This window comes from Sabethes cyaneus, chromosome 3 (genome assembly GCF_943734655.1).
Source record: "Sabethes cyaneus chromosome 3, idSabCyanKW18_F2, whole genome shotgun sequence".
Classification (NCBI taxonomy): Eukaryota; Metazoa; Arthropoda; class Insecta; order Diptera; family Culicidae; genus Sabethes; species Sabethes cyaneus.
The window spans coordinates 169,468,953-169,490,964 of record NC_071355.1 but is presented as its reverse complement, the minus strand read 5'-3'; the positions used below and the strand labels follow the sequence as shown (position 1 = coordinate 169,490,964).

General features: G+C 39.4%; 4 protein-coding genes across 5 annotated transcripts in view; 1 reads left to right on the top strand and 3 right to left on the bottom strand.

Annotated features, from left to right (window-relative positions):
- The window catches only part of LOC128740407 (uncharacterized), a 139,976-nt gene extending 132,473 nt beyond the window's left edge, over positions 1–7,503 (bottom strand). The window contains exon 1 of the mRNA XM_053835947.1: positions 7,476–7,503. Coding sequence (XP_053691922.1) covers positions 7,476–7,503 — 28 coding nt within the window. The remainder of the gene's footprint in view (positions 1–7,475) is intronic.
- A 6,864-nt stretch (positions 7,504–14,367) lies between these two features.
- Positions 14,368–16,772, bottom strand: LOC128742836 (protein brambleberry-like). 2 transcript variants are annotated; one of them, XM_053839313.1, is made up of 4 exons: positions 16,737–16,772; positions 16,431–16,509; positions 16,286–16,371; positions 14,368–16,154 (listed from the first exon to the last, which is right to left on the bottom strand). In XM_053839313.1, exons 2-4 carry the CDS (start codon positions 16,466–16,468, stop codon positions 14,563–14,565), a joined length of 1,716 nt encoding a protein of 571 aa, XP_053695288.1. In that variant the 5' UTR covers positions 16,469–16,509; positions 16,737–16,772; the 3' UTR covers positions 14,368–14,562. The 2 variants fall into 2 exon arrangements, with proteins under 2 accessions (XP_053695288.1, XP_053695289.1); XM_053839314.1 differs by lacking the exon at positions 16,737–16,772 and adding an exon at positions 16,571–16,674.
- Positions 16,773–17,553: 781 nt separating this feature from the next.
- Positions 17,554–18,725, top strand: LOC128740406 (uncharacterized). The gene is made up of 2 exons (XM_053835946.1): positions 17,554–17,672; positions 17,834–18,725. The coding sequence occupies exons 1-2, from the start codon at positions 17,554–17,556 to the stop codon at positions 18,723–18,725; spliced, it is 1,011 nt and encodes a 336-aa protein (XP_053691921.1).
- A 663-nt stretch (positions 18,726–19,388) lies between these two features.
- Positions 19,389–20,227, bottom strand: LOC128740405 (uncharacterized). Its single transcript, XM_053835945.1, has 2 exons — positions 20,074–20,227; positions 19,389–19,882 (listed from the first exon to the last, which is right to left on the bottom strand). Exons 1-2 carry the CDS (start codon positions 20,225–20,227, stop codon positions 19,389–19,391), a joined length of 648 nt encoding a protein of 215 aa, XP_053691920.1.
- Between the last annotated feature and the right edge of the window lie 1,785 nt (positions 20,228–22,012).

Sequence of the window (22,012 nt, the reverse complement as noted above, 5' to 3'; positions counted from 1 at the left end):
GAGCCTCCCTGTCCCTGTTAAAGAGAACTATTTTCGTTGCACTGTAGCCTATTGACTTTCGCCAGATGACGATGGCAATCTCTCCAAACAGTGCTTGTAGCTCATGATTCGTACGTCTCCGTTACTCTCCGCTTTCAGTTTGTACTCCGCCAAATATCGTCCGCAGTATCTTCCGCTCGAAAATAGCGTATGCCTAGTGTTTTGCGGAGGGCTAAGGAAGCCTAATTTCCCGCTTAAATGCGCAACTAGATCTTCTTACTTGTCCGTGTGCACCAGCAATCCCAAATACATGAACCCATCTGCCACTTCTACTTCGTCGCCATTAACAGTTACCGTCCGCGAGAGTCACGCGTTTGTTTCCTTTGAGTATTTGGTCTTGGCCGCATTTACGTTTAGAACACTTGTTCTAGATTCCGATTTCGTCGGATCACCCCTTCAAGTGCGATGTTGAATAGCATGCAAAATAAGCCGTCACCTTGTCCCAACTTTCGCCGCGTCTCAAAGTAACTCGAAAGTATCCCGAGATGCACACGAAACACAACACTCTCCAATGTAGCTCTGCTCAGTTGCGTCGGTTTATTCGGCAAACCGTCTTCGTGCATTATCTGCCATAGCTGGTCTCGATCGACTGTATCGTATGTTGCTTTGAAATCAATAAAGATGTGATGCGCGGATAGGTTGTACTCACGACTTATCTGGTAATTGCGCGGACCCCCATCAAGCCCGCCTGGTATTTCCCTACAAAACCTTGTGCTATCGGTGACAGCCAGAGTAACAAGATCATAATCAAAATTCATATTTTTGGAAGGCACCCCCTAGGCCCCCTCCAGGGAAAGTTCCTAGCTACGCCAATGTCGGCGCAACACTTCACACTGCACGCGTAACAATAATTTTTTAGTTGGCAGTTACTGAGTGATCTTGAATGACCATCTCCAAATTCAACTACAGAGGATATAAGTGAAGGGATTTTAATGGTAAAGTAGAAAACGTACTGGAGAGTTGGTTTGGCAAAGCGTGGCCGACTTAAGGGGTAAACAGAATAACCATTGATGATAGCCTGACAGATAAAATTCCATGAGTATAATACGCCAAGAGTATCCAAGAGTATAAAAAAGCAAACCATAGGTACTACTGGTGTGAAAACTGTCGTGCGATAGATTTGTGGGACTTTATCAAACCGACTTCGTTAAAGAACGATCAACAACGGATCGAATATTTGCACTGCGACAAATCCTCCAAAAAAGCTGAATACAGCATTCGTGCGCTAATTGCATGATAGTGCAACTTAAAAGCAGTTATTTGTCAAACCACACGTGGTTTCCTACGTGGTTGCAGCCATAGTGAATCACCCTCTGAGTTAAAACCACTCTAATAAAAAGAATGCAGCGTTACCGAATAAAAACAAAAACTCTCTCTCTCTTTCTCTCTGCATTACGTAGATATATTACAAACAAATCAATACAAATTTTACTAAACTCTGACGAATTGGACACGTTGGACAAGCTTGTGGTTCGTTTGTGAAGAGTTGAATGTTTTTCCCAACATCTAGTGCACGTGTGAGTGCATGTGAAGAGTTCTTTACGGTGATAACGCATTCCGTTTTACAAGAAATATTGGCAGCCATCGTGCCATTAAAAAACGAAATTTGGATTTTTGGAATTTGGAATTCCGTTTTACAAGAAATATTGGCAGCCATCGTGCCATTAAAAAACGAAATTTGGATTTTTGGAATTTGGATCGCCTCATTCGTGCAATTAGTGAACTAATGCTGTACAGGATTCCCACGCAGTACCTGTTTGCTGAGTTCAAAGCTGCATATGATTCCAGCAACCGAAAATCCGGATTCCCTAGAAAGCTCTTGAAACTGATTTAATCTTTAATGGATGGTGCACAGTGCTGTGTCCAGATTTCGGGTGAATTATCGAATTCATTGGAGTCACACAGAGGATTTCGCCAAGGTGATGGTCTCTCATGCCTGCTGTTCAACATGGCGCTACAAGGTGTTATGACCGAGCAGATATCAACACGCGGGGTTCAACAAATCTGGTCTATTCGTCCGTTTTACCGAGGAGGACCTGCGAGTGCTTGGAATTTTCGAAACACGAAAGCTAAGAACAATCTTGCGCGGTATGCAGAAGAATGGAGTTTGGACGTTTGGTTTGGAAGTTTGGATGAACCATGAACATGGTTTTGGGTAGACGGAGAAGCCACACGGCCTTATTAATAAGTAAGTCTAATATAAGTTATTTTAATTATGATTTTCGTAGCTTATGAAGCACCACTTGCTATATAGTGAAAACTTTAACCAAAACGAGTTTTAATACTGCACATGGATACCAGAAGAAAAATTACTACTACTACTACTACTACTACTACTACTACTACTACTACTACTACTACTACTACTACTACTACTACTACTACTACTACTACTACTACTACTACTACTACTACTACTACTACTACTACTACTACTACTACTACTACTACTACTACTACTACTACTACTACTACTACTACTACTACTACTACTACTACTACTACTACTACTACTACTACTACTACTACTACTACTACTACTACTACTACTACTACTACTACTACTACTACTACTACTACTACTACTACTACTACTACTACTACTACTACTACTACTACTACTACTACTACTACTACTACTACTACTACTACTACTACTACTACTACTACTACTACTACTACTACTACTACTACTACTACTACTACTACTACTACTACTACTACTACTACTACTACTACTACTACTACTACTACTACTACTACTACTACTACTACTACTACTACTACTACTACTACTACTACTACTACTACTACTACTACTACTACTACTACTACTACTACTACTACTACTACTACTACTACTACTACTACTACTACTACTACTACTACTACTACTACTACTACTACTACTACTACTACTACTACTACTACTACTACTACTACTACTACTACTACTACTACTACTACTACTACTACTACTACTACTACTACTACTACTACTACTACTACTACTACTACTACTACTACTACTACTACTACTACTACTACTACTACTACTACTACTACTACTACTACTACTACTACTACTACTACTACTACTACTACTACTACTACTACTACTACTACTACTACTACTACTACTACTACTACTACTACTACTACTACTACTACTACTACTACTACTACTACTACTACTACTACTACTACTACTACTACTACTACTACTACTACTACTACTACTACTACTACTACTACTACTACTACTACTACTACTACTACTACTAATACTACTACTACCACTACTACTACTACTACTACTACTACTACTACTACTACTACTACACAGCTTCACATCTGGCTATATCTTCGGGCGGCAAGCCAATTTAGGTAAGGTTTTCGAAACTTGACCTTCTGGTTGGCAGTACAGGACAATTGCGGGGCTAATGCTACGATCCTATTTACTCTTAAAGACTCGTCCACCCGAGACTCGAATATAAGACGACTGGCTTATTTAATCAGCGTCGTTCTTTGAGAAGGCTACAACACGACATAAAAGCAAAGCATAGGCGCTACATTAGTCATATTTATCCTAAATATATAATAGCACGTATTCTCTGCAAATTTCTATACATTCACCGCTCACTGATTCTGTGATTTGCCAGTCTGAAATATCTATTTATCATGATGAAGTGGATCAGAAAACAAAGTAGAATCTATTGGCAGGAAACTATGAAAGCTTTCCTTAATAGTATGTAAAACAAATGGTTGGCCCAAAATAAATGTATGCCAAATTGGCCCCATGCTTTGCGTTGCCCGTCAATTTGTCACGTTTTTTTTCATTACGCATTCAATATCGATCAAAAACACCGCAGCTTGAAAATACTCAACAATTTGCCTGAAGGATCCTAATAAAATTATTATCCTAACGTGTAAAAATCGCTTACCTACCATATAAAGTAAATTACAGTTTCGAAAATATCTTCTTTATCATAAACATATAAATCAAATCCATGAAAATAATGATATATACAACGGTGCACAACTTTCTTTATAAAATAATTTATAGATTACTTGAGCGCTTCGGAACGCTTTTAGAGGTACGATTGGGCGACCAAACAATGGAGAACCTATAATCAAAAGCCAATAATTCTCTCTAGCTTCCGCGAGCGTCACCGCGCAACGACAAGCAGTGCATAGGTAGGTATATGCACATGCCGTAAATAAATCTCCTTTCATTTGATTCGAATCTTACGTTAGGTGAAGGTTGGACATTTTCGGAACTTCCTTTGCCGCCGCTGAAGGATGCAGCGCGCAATTAATCTTTCGTTTCCTTTCCATTACCAGTTTTTTCTTCTTTCTTTTTCAAGCTTTCCTTCCTATAAACGTTCTTAGTATATACTTTTGGAACGACTTCCAGTTCAAATCCGGTCTTAAATCAGCTTTCAATGGAACCCACAGAAAAAATATCTTTTTTAAAAGAGTGTATAGTAAGCCTAAAACCTTGAAGCTGGCCAAAGCAGAAAAATCATTTTAAATGGTCATTTTTGCATAAATGTAAAGCACTCGTAGAGATATGTAAATTCTTGTCACGTTGCAAAATATGCAGCTCGGCGCGCTAGGGTCGATTGAAAATGCGTTCAAGCGGAATACGCTTTGCGATTCCCATTTTAATGTGCCCGTGTATATGACGTGTATGATGACGATATGAAACAAGTTGATCCTTGTAGTCAATTTTATATATAGATAAAATAACCGCGAAGCCTTTCAAATATATTAAATCACGTTCGAAAAAGTTTGAAAATAATATTGTCAGTCGTACTGGCCAATTTACCTGAGCAAAAATTATTATTTCTTTCGCCGAAACTATGATAAAAGTCTCATTCAAATCGGAAAATGTCATGTAAGCTTCAGATTTATCATTTTTCTAGTAGATTTCACGAGGAAATGCTCTTGATAACAGTTCAATCGTTCTATAGATATTGAGTTTGAATATCATAGGGTTTTTTTCTAATTCCCGTCGTAATAAGGAAAGCCATTCTAATTTTCATCTTTTGTTGGATGGATTCAATGAATACTCCAAATGTTCTTGTGCTGATTTGACTAAAACATACTTACCTTCCGATCTCTGCACTTTGAAATCACTGAAAAGCGACTATTAAAGCACATTATTGAAATTACGCAACTGACTTTATTGCTAAAATTCGGCGTACCGTTTTAAAATCCGTCCATCAAAATTTTTCATCGTCCGAATTAAAAATCACAACAATGTTTACGAAGCTAACGCGCATGGATTTGTGTAGGACGGCATGACAAATGTTATTCTACAAAATTTCTGCAGGTCAGGCAAGTTTTCCTGACTGTAGAATAACGACAATGCCTTGCGTCAGTTATTTTCATTTATGAATGACGGAAATTAAAACTATTAGTCGACATTGTCTTCTTCGTCGCACGAAAAAACGTAGGAAATGTGGCTGGTAAGACTTCTTTAATGATAAAAAGCATTTAAATAGATCTCAGCTCACTTTGATTGATCGCGTATGATAGAAAACAAAGTAAATTATTAGGGAATTGGATAGGACGGGAATAGGCAACTACGACGATGTAGCAACATACCCTATGTAGCGTATAAATTTTTTTAACCATCTCATTTTAGTCACTTGTTGTTGGAAAATTACTTGTTTTGGTTATATTGAGAATTATTTTGAAAACATGACATGCTTGTTTATTGTTTGCTCATTTGACTGTGCCGACTCCGCAGAGCAGAGTTCAGAAAGGTTATGTACAGAATACTTATAGAGCTAGTTTTTATCGGCAATATTGCTGAAGTGACCATTACTCAATCTTTTATAATATATGAAATGCTATATAGCCCGTAAGGCATGACCGAGAAATGCTGGAAACGGCTCTATACTAAGATTTGGGTATTTCTAAGATTTGGGAGGAAGAGAAGCTACCCGAGGAATGAATCGAAGATGTGGTTTGTCGCATCTACAAAAAAGGTGATGGGCTCGACTGCTGCAGCTATCGCGGTATAACACCGGGAAACACCGCCTGTAACGTGCTCTCCCAGATCCGATTACGGTATGGAATTACCAGGCGGGCTTCATGCGGTCTCGTGCAACTACGGACCAGACTTCTCGGTAAAACTTCTCGATCGGTGGTTTCTACAGTAGGTGGAGGAAGAGGCACAATTTGTGTTTAAAAATAGCCCAACCCATGTCGCTATGGTTAATAAGGGGGGTTGTGCAGACTTCTTTTGTCCAGCGCCTCTATGGTTCAAAGGTACACGGGTACCAGCGAGCCACACGCCCTGGCAGGTGTTGTGGGTTCAAATCCGGTTATAATCTGATTATAGCTTGGTTCGACCCATGCACCTTCCAGCATTGGACAAAAGATTGGTTCGTGTGACGTGTTTCGTGCGCATCTCGGGAACACTTTCGAATCCCTTCGAGACGCGATGATGATTGAGACAAGTTGACAGCTTATCATGTATGCTGTTCAATACCGCTCTTGAGGGGATGATTCAACGATCAGGCATCGAAACGAGAGCCACGGTTTTCACCAAGGGTAGCCAACTCCCAGGCATTACAGATAACTTTGATTCATAGCAAAGAAGTTTGCGTCGGCGAAGGCAATCTACGCCAGACTGAAAACGGAGTCAAGGAGGATTGGACTGAAAATAAATGCGTCGAAGACCAAATACATGAAAGGGGCTCAAAGGAAACAAACGCGTACCTCCCATGGTCGATTATCGTTGACGGCGACGAACTAGAAGAGGTAGATGAGTTCGTGTGTTTGGGATCGCTGCCCATGTAACAATCTGGATTTTATTGCACTCTTATAATGGTATTTATGGCCTATGTTGGTCATAAAAATCACCATAAGAGCGTAATAAAACCTTCAATGTTAAAGGTTTAAAAAAGAACCAGAAAGCTAAGACGCCGAAGCAAAACACGTCTGAAAAAGAACATCGTATCAAATTATCTGTTTCAAGTGGGAAAATATTGTGAAGTGAAAGGAAATTTTCAACAGACTTGCGAAAACCGTTTAAAATTTTTTACGACGGAAATGTAAAACTGTAACTCGCGACTGAAAGTGAGCAACATCTTCGAAGATCAATAATCAGATAGTCCGGATGGTCTAATAAAATTCTCGTTTCAACTCAAGGGCACTGTAGGATAAACTGAAGCTTCCTATTGCTACCCCAACCGTCAGGAAAACGATTGATTAAAGCTAGCTTTCCCGCAAGGAGAAAGTTTGGCTGCTCTAAGGCTGTCACTGACTGTTAGAATCCGAACAAGCCAAACGTGTCAAACTACAAACGTTTTCCATGGATAGAACATCATATTCATGTAACGAATGTTAAATAATAACGACGGGTCGTGCAAAAGGATTAATCCTAATGCTTTCTCATAGCAGATGTTCTCAATACATACCTATTGGAGCTACAAGTCCTCCGAGCATAGTCGATTGGATTTCAGGTAGATGATTGAAACCCATTATTGTGGTCGCGATAAAAACTAGAAGCTTCCCGGTAATCATCTTCGAGGCCATATTATATTAAATAAATATTCAATAAATAGGATTACTTAACAAAAACTAACAAAACATGAGCTTCTTGGAATAAATAACGACAGTTGAACAGACCGGATTCTTTTCGGGAACACCTTGATTTTGATTATCAGGTCACACTATTTAAGCATTACCCGGGATGTACACAATTACCAGAATACTTTATTGTACAGAATTTCCACATTGTACATTTTGTTTCCGCATCCAGCATTGGCCGATGCGTACAACAGCGGTGTCACATATTTACACATGGTACTCATTAATTAGCTTTAAGTAGGTGCAGTTTTTAATAGCACTGTATCAACCACAGCACACTGACACTGATAATACAGATAGACGAATCATACAATCCTTGATCTCAATGCGTCATTTATCCAACTTCCGGCTGTATTGGGTTTATCTGCTGAACTTTTTTCTTACTCGAATATCCTCGAGGCTACAATTTTACCACAAAAATATGATTTTCATTTTTTATTCGTAGTGTACTACCACTGGAGGCTCTATGCTAGCGAAACCCTCACCACTCAGTCTTATATTTTTTCTTTGCATTCTACTTATCACATCTGGTAGAATTTCCTCTCACTAAGAAGGACGTATATAAACGTGCGCTCTTCCTTCTTTAACTACATTTCATGAATACGAATATTTCAGCTTCTTTTTGCAGACGAAAATGTCCCAGTTTAACACTCACTGCACCGTGAATTCAGTATACGCCAAAGCTAAAGAACAGTATATCCTTTGTGGATCATCCACACTGGTCCAGAGCGAACTGTTCTCCTTCTCCAAACAAATCCGGTTCCGTAAAGGTCGCACGTACCGTGTATTCCGAATACACTTGTCCTTCGACAGTCTAATACATATCACTGCTCGTAGGCAACTAACTTTGATCAGTTAGCAGCAAGAGTAGACGGTACAAAGCAATAACCGTAGCACCGGATACCGAAATTCACGCAAACGCGAAACGAATTTGCTCTCTCCGTTCAACATTGAAGCGTTCTCCTAGGGATACGGCGTTCTATATGCTCCCATTCATGCTCTGGTGCCTTCCAGTGTGCTGCAGCATAGATCGAAAGGGAGGAAAACATTGAAAACCACGCGCGTAACGTGAGCATACATACATAGATGGGTAACCAACAAGAGAATGAGCGATACGGTGACAGAGAACAAAAGAAATAGTCACCCGCGCTGAAAGGATGCCAAGTGCCGGCAGTTGGAGGAAACAGTTTTGCGAGTAGTAATCGAGTAACAATAACAGCAAAGTGGGAATTGCATTAAATTATTAAGGATTCCAGGAATCAGTAGCTAGATAACTAAATGATAACTAAAAACATTCACCGAAAAAATCAAAATTATTATTGCATAGACAATTGAACGAAATAACGCATAATGAAACGCACTTAACTTTTATTTCGTTCGCAAACAAGAGTTTAAAAAAAAATGGGGACCCCATGAATAATTAGCCTGTAGAACCATTTACATACGTATCTCTCTTAGCATAATGTTTATATTTTTCTTTCTCCCACCTTTCAACCCCGAAGCGCGAGTGTGTGAACTCTGTTTTCGGTATGTTTATTTTTTTCCTTTTGTTCTCTCTCGTCTGCAAGGACGCCATAAGCTTTGAAATAACGCCGGTATTGCACAATTTACGGGAGTAAAAACATAAGCAACGTAAATACAGTCACCTGTAGTATAGAATGAAAACACTTTAATTAAGGTGAGGCGCCTTTCTGCTCACTGTAAGATAATGACGGATAAAACGAAGAGCTTAATGTACTGCTCCATTTTCCCCACTCTCGCTTAGTATATTCTTGATCTTGCTAGCAGTTACTATTTTTAAAATTGAGATTTATTGTTATTTTAAGGTTATTCTCCAAGTCCTAGTTTAACATTAAAGATTCTAAACATTTTTCTAAACAAGTTTGATCGCGAGCCACCTTGGTCACCTTGGGCAGACTTGGTCACTTTCTTGGTACCGGTCTCTAAAAACTCACATGTTTCTGAAAATAGTAACTAAACCAACTATTTTGCAGCTAAAATTTAATCATAAACCGAGAGAAATGCAAAAATTTGACCCTTCTTTATCGATAGACTTCACAGCCGGCTGTTCGAGTACAGGACAATTACAGGGCTCTAGTGCAATGATCCTACTGACGCTATCTAGCAAGCACCGACTAGCCGATATGCGAACATACGACGACTGGCTTCTTAGACTGGCATCGTACCTCGAAGATTACTGGGCGGTTAAATCGAATCAAATGAAAACCGTAGGATGAATAAAACAGAAAATAGATTCTGAAATGAAAATGGTGCGTATTCTATTGCCAGACGGTGATGAGATAAGTCGTTTTGGTTGCTTGATAATATGCTAAGTTTGAAATGACTTGACTGCACCAACAGCGGAAGATGATAACCGCCGTATGATCCGTTTTTGTTCTCATCAGATATGAATTGACGTTGGAACGGCCGCATATCTGCGATGTCCGAGAAGTGTCGACCATCAGGTAGAACGTGGTCGATCTGAGAGTAGTCGTCTGCATTGTACTGTCTCTAGGAATGCTTTGCAATGTTTCGGCGTGCAAAATAGATACTAGAGGTGACCATTCCTCTGACGAAATTAAGTTCAAAACGTTCTCATTGGTAGTAGAACGGGGGCTTCCTTTGTCGGCAACGGGGGAAAAGAATCCTTTGCACCCTACCTGTGCATTTGTATCCCAGACGACCATCTTTGTGTCATGTCCTGGGCATTCTCTATGTCTTTTCGAAAAACTTTTACTGCACAGTGAAAGCGGTTTATCAGTGAAGATGACCGCAGAGTATTCTGTGATACGCGGATATTCAATAACGGCAGTATTTACGGAGAATTAACTTGTTTTGCTACAAAGAATATGTATCCAGCTTTTTACGAGCCATAATGGCGGACGTGTTCGTAATATTTGAACAGCATTTTTGACATTTCCCTAATACATCGCACATTTGCTTTCCACGCGTTCACGGTAAAACTAAAGGAATGTACGAAAAGAAAACGTGCGATGTACTAGGGAAATGTCAAAAATGCTGTTCAATTATTACGAACACGTCCGCCATTATGGCTCGTAAAAAGCTGGATACAACAAGCGAGAGGGTGGCTCTTGCCGTATTAACAATTCCTTTCCATTGCACTCGGTCCTGGGCTACTTGTCGCCAATTCGTTGCGCATCTCGACACACGCAAGTCGGCTTCAACCTGGTCGAGCCATCCAGCACGTTGGGCACATCTTTTCCAGGGTGAGGTTGTTGAAGAGAGCGGATTCCACTGCACAGTCGTCTGGCATCCTTGTGACGTGGCCGGCCCCTGTAGTCGCCAGGTGTACGATGGGAATCTCTCCAAGCAGTGCCTGTAGCTCGTGATTCATACGCCTCCGCCACTCTCCGCTTTCCGTTTGTACTCTGCCAAAAACAGTCCGCAACACCTTTCGTTCAAATACGGCTTGGGCACGTATGTCTTCCGTAAGCAAAGTTACTGTTTCAAGTCGGTAGAGGACTACCGGTCTGATTAGCGTTTGATACATCGTCAGCTTTGTGCGGTGGCGTATGTTCCTTGATCGAAGCGTCTTGCGGAGGGAAAAGAAGGCTCGATTTCCAGGTTGATTGCGTCGTTGGATCTCCTTACTCGTTTTATTGTCGGCGGTAACCGGGAATCCCAAATATACGAACTCTTCAACCACTTCCAGTTCATCGCCGTCAATAGTCACTGTCCATGTTCGACAAACGTTGCTTTCCCTGGAGACTCTTCCTAATATATATTTGGTATTCGATGCATTGATTTGTAACCCTATCCTCCTAGCCTCCGTTTTTAGTCTTGCGTAGATTGCCTCCGCCTTCCTAAGGTTTCTAGTAATGATGTCGAGGTCGTCTGCAAAGGCTAGGATTTGGCTACTCTTGCTGAAGATCGTTCCACTCGTTTCGGTGGCCGTTGGCCCAATCACACCTTCAATAGCGATATTGAGTAACATACAGGACAATGCAAACAGCAAATCGGAGTATACCACAATAGATCTAACTAAAGTCGCAGTGGTTCAGGTTCCTATAAAACACATACAGGACAGTCCATCCCCTTGCCGTAACCCTCTACGCGATTTGAAAGAACTCGAGTGTGTCCCCGAAACGCGTAAGTAGCACATCACTCGCTCCATGTTAGCTTTGATCGGCCCTATCAGTTGTCCGGAAAACCGTACTCGTGCATTATCTACCTTAGCTGTTCGCGTTCAACTATGTCGTATGCTACTTTGAAGTTTACGAAAATATGATGCTTCGGCACGTTGTACTTTCGTCATTTCTGGAGGATTTATCGGAGAATAAAGATTTGATCCGTAGTAACACGGGCCCCCATAAAACCCGCCTGATACTGCTCTACGAATTCCTCAAACAACAACGCCTGTTGTATTTTACATAGACGCTCCAGAGTGCCCAAGCCAAGCAGGCGGTAGCCATCGGGATACGGTTGCAAGTATTTGACTTACACCACGGAAGAATACACAGGGCGAAACTTTTAAACCACGCGAAATCCGCCTCTTATAGAAGAAGCAGACGATTCCTTCATCCCACCAGATTTTAGAAATAACTTAGTCAGTGCGTTTTTACCATACTTGTCCTTCCGCTCTTCCGGCATGTAAAAGGATTATTTTAACATAATAAAACAAGCATTACTTCAATGACATTTAGAATGACTCCGATATCAGCTACACTGAACTGGTCGCTTTTCAGACGGTTTAGTTTTTCAAATATAGATCGAGTTTAGACCAAGAGTTATATAGTAGTAGTAGTAGTAGTAGTAGTAGTAGTAGTAGTAGGGGAAAGCCACCATCATTTCAAGGACTTGCCAATGTATATGGGTAGAATTACAGTAGATCCAAATTTGATTATCAAATGAATTACACACTAATGCTGTTACAGAAGAGCCAAAAGGGATTGGGCGGACCCACAAGCAGAGGCACTTGTGCGCATTCCGGGGTTATAAGAGTCGCCTTCCAGCATTAGGATCCTTCCATGTAATAATCAATTTCGCTGTACCAACTTTAACCCACGTGATGATTTGTTTGTTTTGAATTGAGAAGTGCCATATTTGCTTCAGACCTTAAGGATTCAGGTTGGCAATCCACTCCATCATCCAGCCTTCCACATTTATGATTTCAATAATAATACTGTTAATAATATGATATTAAGATGAAATGTGGTATATATAGGTAAAAATAGAACAATCTCACCAGCAGTCCTTCGTATGAAATAAAGTCCTTTGAGGTTCCATAAGTGCTTCTAATAGTTAATTTAATTTTTCATTCTGGTATCCATGTGCAGTATTAAAACTCGTTTTGGCCAAAGTTTTTACTATATAGCAGTAGATGCTTCATAAGCTAAAACGAAAAAAATAATTAAAATAACTTATTAGGCTTACCAATTAGCTAGGCCGTGTGGCTCCGCTGTCTGCCCAAAACCTCGGTTTTGAAGTCAGGCAGCCGAAAATCATCCAGCATCGCACCTCCTAGCTTGGCTACTCAATAGTGCATTACCAGGTATGGCCACGTGGAGGCGCTAGGTAGGGGCTTGGGATGACTAGAGCTATATTGGACGCTCCTCATTTGCCTTCCCCATTTCATACCCAGTTTAGACCAAGAGTTATATACAGCCAGAATTCGTTAATTGGATCATGTCATAAATGCGCCCCAACGAGTGATTGGGTCGACTGACAGAAGACTAGAATTGTCTGTTATATCACAAATTGTTGGTTTGTATTCCGATTTCAAAAAAGTCTCGTACCTCGGAATAGTTGTCTTTAAAAATTTGCTTTTAATGTCTTTTAATTTAATGCCTGCCACCTTTAAACTAAGGTGCTAGTGCTTGCTAAGAACTAGCTGTTGTCTATTAGATATCGTTATAATATAATGAAACAAAATCCAAGCATTCCAAAATAGTTTTTTATGTAAATTTTTCGTTTCGCTTTTTACATGGTTTCATAGAAAACTTAGGTATTCCCGATTATAGCGTATACTCTATTTTTAGAATTTTCAATTAAGTTCTTAGGTCAAAAAGAAATAGAACCTAAAACTTCAAATGAATACGAATAGAGAATACGAAAAGAAAACTGGCAAGATTTAAATCGAGGTGAGTTTTATGAAAATTAAAATAAAATTCAAGTTCAGGGCGGGATCGGATTTGACGTTAAATAAAAATTCGGGTTCAGATGGCGTCGGGTTTGACTGAAAATAAAATTTTGGGTTAGGGTTTGACAGAAAATAAAAATTCGGGTTCGGGTCGGGCCCGGGTTTAACAGAAAAAAAAATTTCGGGTCCGGGTTCGAGTTTGAAAAATATGAAACCCTAACTATCTCTTCGGCTGCACTGATGTCTACTGCACAACACATGCGGTGTGTTTACTACATCACGGAATATCTCTGGATTCTTGCAATAAAGAAGTTACTATCTTAACAGAGGAAGACTCGAAAGTTATCTTTTGCAACAAAAAGATGATGAAGATGATGCTAGTACTGAATGATTAAGATCTGTTAAGACCTTACATCACGCAATCATTTTTGATTTTTAATCAAATATAATAATTTAAAAACGTAAATTTCCCTTGAAACGTAATTCGTAACCTTGTTCAAATAAGCATTCTCTTAAATAAGCTACAATGTGGATTTAAGTAAACAAAATTTGTTTAATTTAATATATTTACAAATGTTTAAAACGTACTTAATAGCTACCTAAAGCTAGCAAAATGTACTAGTACTTAATTGTCACTAAGACACTTAGGTATATTCATAATAATAAAGTGTAACAATTGTTTTATGAACATGATTTTCATGTTAGCGAGGATCATTCGTTGTCACAAATTAAAGCAAAGTTTTGTCTCTTCACTACCCGAAGCAAATAAACCCAAACATAATTGGAGTTCCATAAGAAATGAAATGCATGTTTTTTCACAAACCTCTTGGTGTATGCAGCCGACAGAAATCACTTCCTGATCGGGCCATACCTCGACACTGGTCGCCGCGCAATGTTCTAGCGTGGCATTGCGGTTGACGATCGCCGTTGAATACACTATCGGAAGGAGTTACGCTACGTCCTGTAGTACCATTCATTAGTGGTGTAACGGAACGTTCACGGGAAAATCTTGATAAAGAAGGTCTTGCATACGATGGTGTCTCCCTTCTAAATTCGTATTCACTATTGTCATCATCATTCTCATCGGAATCAACAGGATTTATTGAAGGTGCTACTGAAGGCTCTCTTTGCTGACGTTGCGAGTCGGTTTGATCGTTGTTGGTAGGAGTGATGTTCACCCGTTGCAATTCAGCTGGGTAAAACCGAAGTGCTAGCCGACATATTAAATCCGCTAGTATGAAACTAATTAGAATGACACTTAGTTGAATCACGTCAGACTCAAAAAGATCAACAAGATTTCCGAGCAGGTTTCCAGGAACCAGAATTATGAAAAATACCCTTACAAATTTGTCCGCCCCGACGAACGACAAACATATCATTCCGAAAACAATATAACAGAAGTGCGTAACAATGGTGTTTATTTTTTTCAGATTGGAATCACTGCCACCAATTTTCTCCGTGATCCAGGATAATTTCTCGTCAAAATTTTTTTGGAAGGCATCAATTATTGTCAGCATATTTGTAATAGTGTCGTTAATTTTCTGAAGTTGATCGAGTGTATATTCAAACTGTTTTTCTGCAGTTTGATGTTGCACAGTTATATGCGCACTAGTTTCATCTATTTTTGCTGCTATGACGGCTGCGCCACTTTGCAAGCTTTCCATATCTGATAGCAAAGAAGCATGGTTTAGTTTATTTTTCTTTGTTTGTGTTTCCAACTGTTTGATACTCTCATCAATTCTGTCACGCAAATCTGTCAGCAAAACGGCCACTTCTTGCTGACCTGCACGTATTAAACTTTTCTCCCGAACTAGATCTCGAAAATTTGACTCCACTTTTGCTCGATGGGCTTCCGACAACCGCATGATATCTCCTTGTTGGTCAATAATCTTATTATTGTTATTAGCCATCTCATCAATCGCCTCTTGTGTCACACTCTGCAGCTCTTTCTGATTTTCGGCTAACTGACCCATCATCGCTATCTGCTCGTGAGCTGTATTCATCAACTTATTGACAGTCAGCTCTGTCAGGCCACGGAACTGATCATGTCGTACACTAGCACAAACTGCCTTTGCGCGATTCGTCACGAGGTGATATGCATTCCATGTATCCGGATCCATATCACCAGTGCATTCTTTCAACGTCATTTGTTCGGTACAATAATATACTCTACGGCCCTCTGAATCCGACTGGCAATTAAGTAGCATAACAGCCAGCTTACCCAATTGCTCCGCATTAAGCTCATGGCAGGATTTTTTCAGCTTCATGATTACTCTGTGATGACACAGGTCCAGTTTCGATAAGTTTGTCCCAATCCATTTAGACGCCTCCCGCATGAAAGTTTCATCCCCTTCAGAGAGTTCATAAGGGATAGCAGGAAAAGCATCCAGCGCGGTGTTGGATTTATCTGCAGAAATTTTGAAAATTGTTTATTGCGTTAAAAAGCAAGAGGTAAACTAACTCTTTTTCATTTTCTGAAACATAGAAAGCTTTTTTCTTATCTAACTTTAAAAAATACGATAACACTACATGCAATACCTTTGTTAGGATCTGGCCAAATATAGTCCAAAATCGAGCAATCTGTTAGAGATGGAGCTAGGGCGCCAACTAATATTATTGTCAGCCTGCAAATAAATATACCTATTATACCAGTTCATCATATTTATATGGTTGAAATACTCACCATATCCTGAGTTTTCGATTGAATCTGCTATATTTCATACTTAACGATTTAAAAATAGCTGGGTCGCGACGTCGATGACCTTCCAATCCAAAAAAAAATTAACAAAACAAAAATATGCGCTATGTCAGTATACTTATTACATCAATCCATGAATATGAAACAAAATCAATTTAAATCATATGGCAAATACAAAAACCAAACTAAATGAAAATTTTGCGCGGAAAGCAGCAGCAACTGAACTTGACATTCGGTTTTCTTTTGAATTTACCAAATTACAACATTACAACGATTACAGCATTAACATACCACTATCACCACTATGATGTTGTCCTTCAATCAGCTGTTCGGTTTCGGTTCGGTCTTTCGGTACCGGGCAATGCGCTGTGTGCAGGTTAGGAAATCGATGGGATTAATAAACAGTAACACTCTTAAATATTCTCACTTGTAAATTAGATAAATTAACCTTAACTTGAAACGCTTGAAACCATCAGAATTCTATGGGTATCGCCAGAGTGCAAACGACATGCGACGCGACACGACAGAACAAGCGACGAGACGAAATATACGACGCGACCAGGGTGCCAGAGTGAGCGCGACTAGCAGCGACAAGAATAGCGATATCATTTGTCAATCAAAGTTACCACAGAAGCTATTCGTCTTGTTTATTCCACTTTCGAAGCAAAATCGTGTTAAGGCCCGCGCAGAATTGGTACTTTACGGTTGCGTTTGCGTTAATCTGACAGTTCTCCCATACAATTTGACAGATTATCTGTCAGATCTACGCAAACGCTACCATAAAGTACTAATTCTGCGCGGGCCTTTATAATGGAAATAGAAGAATATTTTGACTATTTTATGTCGGAAGGCGTACGAGATTTCTTTTTTGGTTTAAAAGAATATGGAATCCATCCGATCAACCGGAAACGTGACGAGTATAGGCCCAGACACAATGCATACGGATTTTACTACGTTGCGGAAATTTGACAGAAAACCCATGGAAAAACTGCCAAATTGCCGCAACGTAGTAAAATCCGTATGCATTGTGTTTGGGGCTTATGGGGAATATCATCATCTCTATGCTGATTTATTAAATGATCCAGCGAAATTTAAAAACTATACAAGAATGGAATTGGTGACCTTTAACTATATTCTGGAAAAAATTAACATTCAGCTAATAAAAAACTGGCCAAATTTTGTGAAACAGCCTATTACACCTCGCGAAAAGCTAATCATCACACTGAGGTAAGTACCCGGGCAAGATTGTATGTTTATTATTCGTAAATTTCATCACACCCGGCCAAAGTGGGAAGAAAACTTCTAGATCTGAAAATGTATAAATATAAACAAAATTGTTATTTTATTAATCATCTAATGCTACTCTATCTCGTGCTAAAATTTTACAGATATCTTGCAACGGGATCATCATACCAAACATTGTCCTATACGTTTCGTGTTGGAAGGTCAACCGTCGCTGAAATTGTAAAAGAGACTTGCCATGCACTATGGGACGTTTTTCAACCCATTCACATGCCACAACCATCTAAAAAAATGTTCGAGCAAATTGCGAAAGATTACTGGGATATGTGGAACTTTCCTAACTGTATAGGCAGCATCGATGGAAAGCACATTCGTATTCAGTGCCCTCCTGACTCAGGCACCATGTATTATAACTATAAAAAAATTTTTTCTTTGGTGCTACAGGGGGTGGCTGACGCCAAGTGTAAATTTATTTGTGTTGAAGTCGGCGGGTACGGAAAACAGAGCGATGGAGGTACTTTCAATGCATCTGCATTGTATCAGCTAATAAAAACAGGGAATTTGGATATTCCTCCAGATTCAAACCTGCCTGGGTCTGATATTTTCGTGCCACATGTTTTTCTAGCTGATGAAGCATACCCTTTATTGCAAAATATTTTACGACCTTATGCTCGAAGAATTTGCGGTAAAAATGAGGAATATTTCAATTCCAGATTATCTAGAGCTAGAAAATCTATTGAGTGTGCATTTGGTGCAATCAGTTCTAAATGGCGTTTGCTTCGGAAACCAATAGAAACTGATGTAAAGTCAGCAGAAATAATTACGAAAGCTATATGTATTTTGAATAATATAATTATTGATATGGAAGGGTTTGAAACCGCTATGAAAGAAGGAGAAGACTTCTGCGAAAACAATGAACCGTTAGCAATACACCCTACTAACCATGTGTACCAAAAGATAGGAAAAAACATTAGAGACAAGTTTCGTGATTTTATATGTAGAACACAAACAGAACAGTTCCAAGAGGATAAACTTTAAATACTTATATACGCATAGATTCTTCAATTGGCCAAATGTTTATCCATTGTTCAAAACAAAAAAAAAATCCTTTAGTATATAATCTAGTTTATATCGGCAATTGTTCGCCCCATGCATAATAATCAACGAAGAATATACACTCCATGCAGTTACGTTATATTCAATATTGAAACGCAAAATTTGGTCGAATCTAATTGTACAGAACATACAAACAAACAACCAAGCGATCCAAGGTAAAACATGTCTATAAAATTATCTGCGGTTTATACAAATGAAATGCTATCAACTCCGCCTGGTATTAAGGTGACATCCATTATGAGCAAACTGAAACGGAAGCATTAGTAAACCTTGAATCTTGAAAGGTTCATATATTTAAACGGCGTTCATTTATTGAAATTGCAGATAATTTCCCATTGGATAACGTTCATTATTCAATAAATACTTACCTGTGATACCGGTCACCTGTAGACCTCTCACTTATTATGATCCTTCCCGCCTTCTTAGGAACCCCCCTTTTATCGACCCCATGTGCTGGTTCTTTTATGTCAAGGAACATGTATGCTAAGTTTGATGGAATACGGTCAAGGAGTAATGGCAGAATATACAAACTTAGGGTTCGCTTTTATATATATTGATAGAAGATACAAGTTTGCTCCAGCGAGTTTATATATCATTAAAATAATTTGCATCTTCCGGAGTGTCAACGTGTTGTTCCTCTGTCGCATAGACGTGTTCCATTATAATTTTCTGAAGCTCCATTCGGCAGTATAATTTTCGCGCTGGTTCCAGCTTTCGGATGTAAGGCAGCAAGCTGTCGAAAAATGCTTCATCCTCATCTCGAACGTTGGATGTTTTTCTCTCCAAGATTTCTAGTTTACGATTTTCGATCTCCAGTAACTGCGTTGCATGAGACATTTTTGCTCGTTTTCTGATTGCAGATATTACTTCAGGAGATTTCTCGGATACTTCACCACTATCTCCCAGTGCAGACGAATTTTCACCAACACACTCATCCAAGAGCTCAATTTCGCCGTACTCTGGTTGGCATGCCGGAATCGACAAATTGCCGGTGGACTTTCGAGGCTTTACTTGATGCTTTAAAAAAGACATCTGCTGGAAATAAGGCCAGGTACTGCAGTTTTCGAATCCTGCGTCTCCTGAACGTGAAACAGGTTGTTTTCTAAGCTCCCTTGTAAAGGCGTCTCGCAAATTTTTCCACCTGCCTTTCAGAGTACTCGCTGTAAAAAAAATATAAACTCTGTCAGGCACTTTCTCTTAACGGTTTGTACTGGTTCAAGAAGAAATACTAGAATGCAAATATTCCCTCCACGCTGCTGCTCATACTTACCAGAGCAAGAAAATTCTTCCGCAAGTTGTTTCCACGTATTTTCTACAAGTACACGATTTCGATGTGCCACCGAGGTTTGGTCCCACAGTTCTTTGCGAGCATAAACGGCACTAATTAATAAATCCTGGAAATTTTCCAAATTTTCTGCTTCCATTTTGAATCAGCAGCCAAAACAAATCGCATGTCGCTTCAAAAAAACAGTGCAAGTAGAAGTCTGTCGCAAGTCGCAGGTATTGTCGCTTGGTGCGTCGCGACAAATCTCGTCCACTCTGGCAGGCTAACCCAATTTTTGCTGCAGACAAATGCGCAAAGGTTTGTCGCGCGTCGTTATGCGACTTGTCAAATCTGTCAAGTGTCGCGTCGCGTCGCGTGTCGTTTGCACTCTGGCGGTACCCTATGGCGTCATCCACAAAAGACGTCTGTCACACAGGAGGCGGTGGCTTTAAAAAAGTTATAGCGAATTTGTTCATTCAATCCAGGTTGGAACTGAATGAGTTCTATCTGTCAGATAGGAGCAAATGAACACAAAAAATTCATCCAGTTCCAACTCGGATTGAATAAACAAATTCACTATTAAAAAATGGACGCCCAAGCGGACGCCATTGGACTACCGTAATAAATCAAAAATCCGGAAAATTCTGTTATCATTCGGTAATTATTCAAAATTTCGAAATTTTTTGACATTTCTGTATATACCGCACTTCCTACTTACAGGACTCCACAGTTTGAAAGTGCGACCATAAACTATCCAGCTTTTTACGAGCCATAATGGCGGACGATGTTCGTAATATTTAGACAGCATTTTTGACATTTCCTAAGTACATCGCACGTTTTCTTTCAGCACGTTCCTTTAGTTTTACCATGAACGTGCGAAAAGAAAACGTGCGATGTATTTAAGAACTGTCAACTGCTGTTCAAATATTACGAACACGGATTATGCTGTCCGCTATAGACCAAATCAAGGTGACGTCATCTGGCAGATACTGGCGCCCTTGTTTACAAACAGACCAAAAAAGTTTCAGCTGTTAAACGGCAAGTTTGTTGTTTTAAACAGCATTAGGATAAATTTAAAACGCCATTATGCCTTTAAAATGTTAAAACACACGCTACATTCGCTATAAACGAAAAGGAAAATTTTCCAAAATGTAAACAAGGGCGCCAGTATCTGTCAATTGACGGTATGATGATTTGGTCTATAGACCAAATCAAGGTGACGTCATCTGGCAGATACTGGCGCCCTTGTTTACAAACAGACCGCAGACTCCAAAAAAGTTTCAGCTGTTAAACGGCAAGTTTGTTGTTTTAAACAGCATTAGGATAAATTTAAAACGCCATTATGCCTTTAAAATGTTAAAACACACGCTACATTCGCTATAAACGAAAAGGAAAATTTTCCAAAATGTAAACAAGGGCGCCACTATCTGTCAATTGACGGTATGATGATTTGGTCTATAGACATATGTGGTATGCCTGAGATTCATCAAAAAGGGAATCTCGTTGTCAAACTTTGATGTGCAAACTGCAAGTGCTTTCAATAGAGGTTTTCCGTCAAAAATTTTTTTTTCACTAAATGTTCGGTTTTGACTCTTAGAAATGATACCCATATAAAACTTTCTTTATTAAAGCCTCTAACTACTGTAAAAATGAAAAACTAAAATACGTATATTTCAACCGGTCACTTCTCGGATGTCTTACATGCCTTTTTGTACCAGTGTCCTCTATTTTCACCACTTCGAAACCATTTGTGCCACTCTTTACTCTTGTGGCAAGCAACAAACGAAATGAAAAAGAAGGTAATCATTAGCTTTTCATTCGTTTTATCCTTTTCACTCTACCGCTGATACACATATGTCAAAAACTGTTATGCAATGCTGCCAGAAAATCTGAAAATTTTGATAAACAGTGCAGCCGAAACGAATTTTTTAAAACTCAACATTCG

Bases quoted from the DNA above. Each gene is read 5' to 3' on its own strand.
- LOC128742836 (XM_053839313.1), bottom strand. From the start codon at position 16,468: ATGAAATATAGCAGATTCAATCGAAAACTCAGGATATG. The intron at 16,372-16,430 runs GTGAGTATTTCA...ATTTATTTGCAG, and splicing joins AATCGAAAACTCAGGATATG to GCTGACAATAATATTAGTTG. The intron at 16,155-16,285 runs GTATTGCATGTA...AAATTTCTGCAG, and splicing joins TTGGCCAGATCCTAACAAAG to ATAAATCCAACACCGCGCTG.
- LOC128740406 (XM_053835946.1), top strand. From the start codon at position 17,554: ATGGAATTGGTGACCTTTAACTATATTCTGGAAAAAATTAACATTCAG. The intron at 17,673-17,833 runs GTAAGTACCCGG...AAAATTTTACAG, and splicing joins AAGCTAATCATCACACTGAG to ATATCTTGCAACGGGATCAT.
- LOC128740405 (XM_053835945.1), bottom strand. From the start codon at position 20,227: ATGGAAGCAGAAAATTTGGAAAATTTCCAGGATTTATTAATTAGTGCC. The intron at 19,883-20,073 runs GTAAGTATGAGC...TTTCACGTTCAG, and splicing joins GGAAGAATTTTCTTGCTCTG to GAGACGCAGGATTCGAAAAC.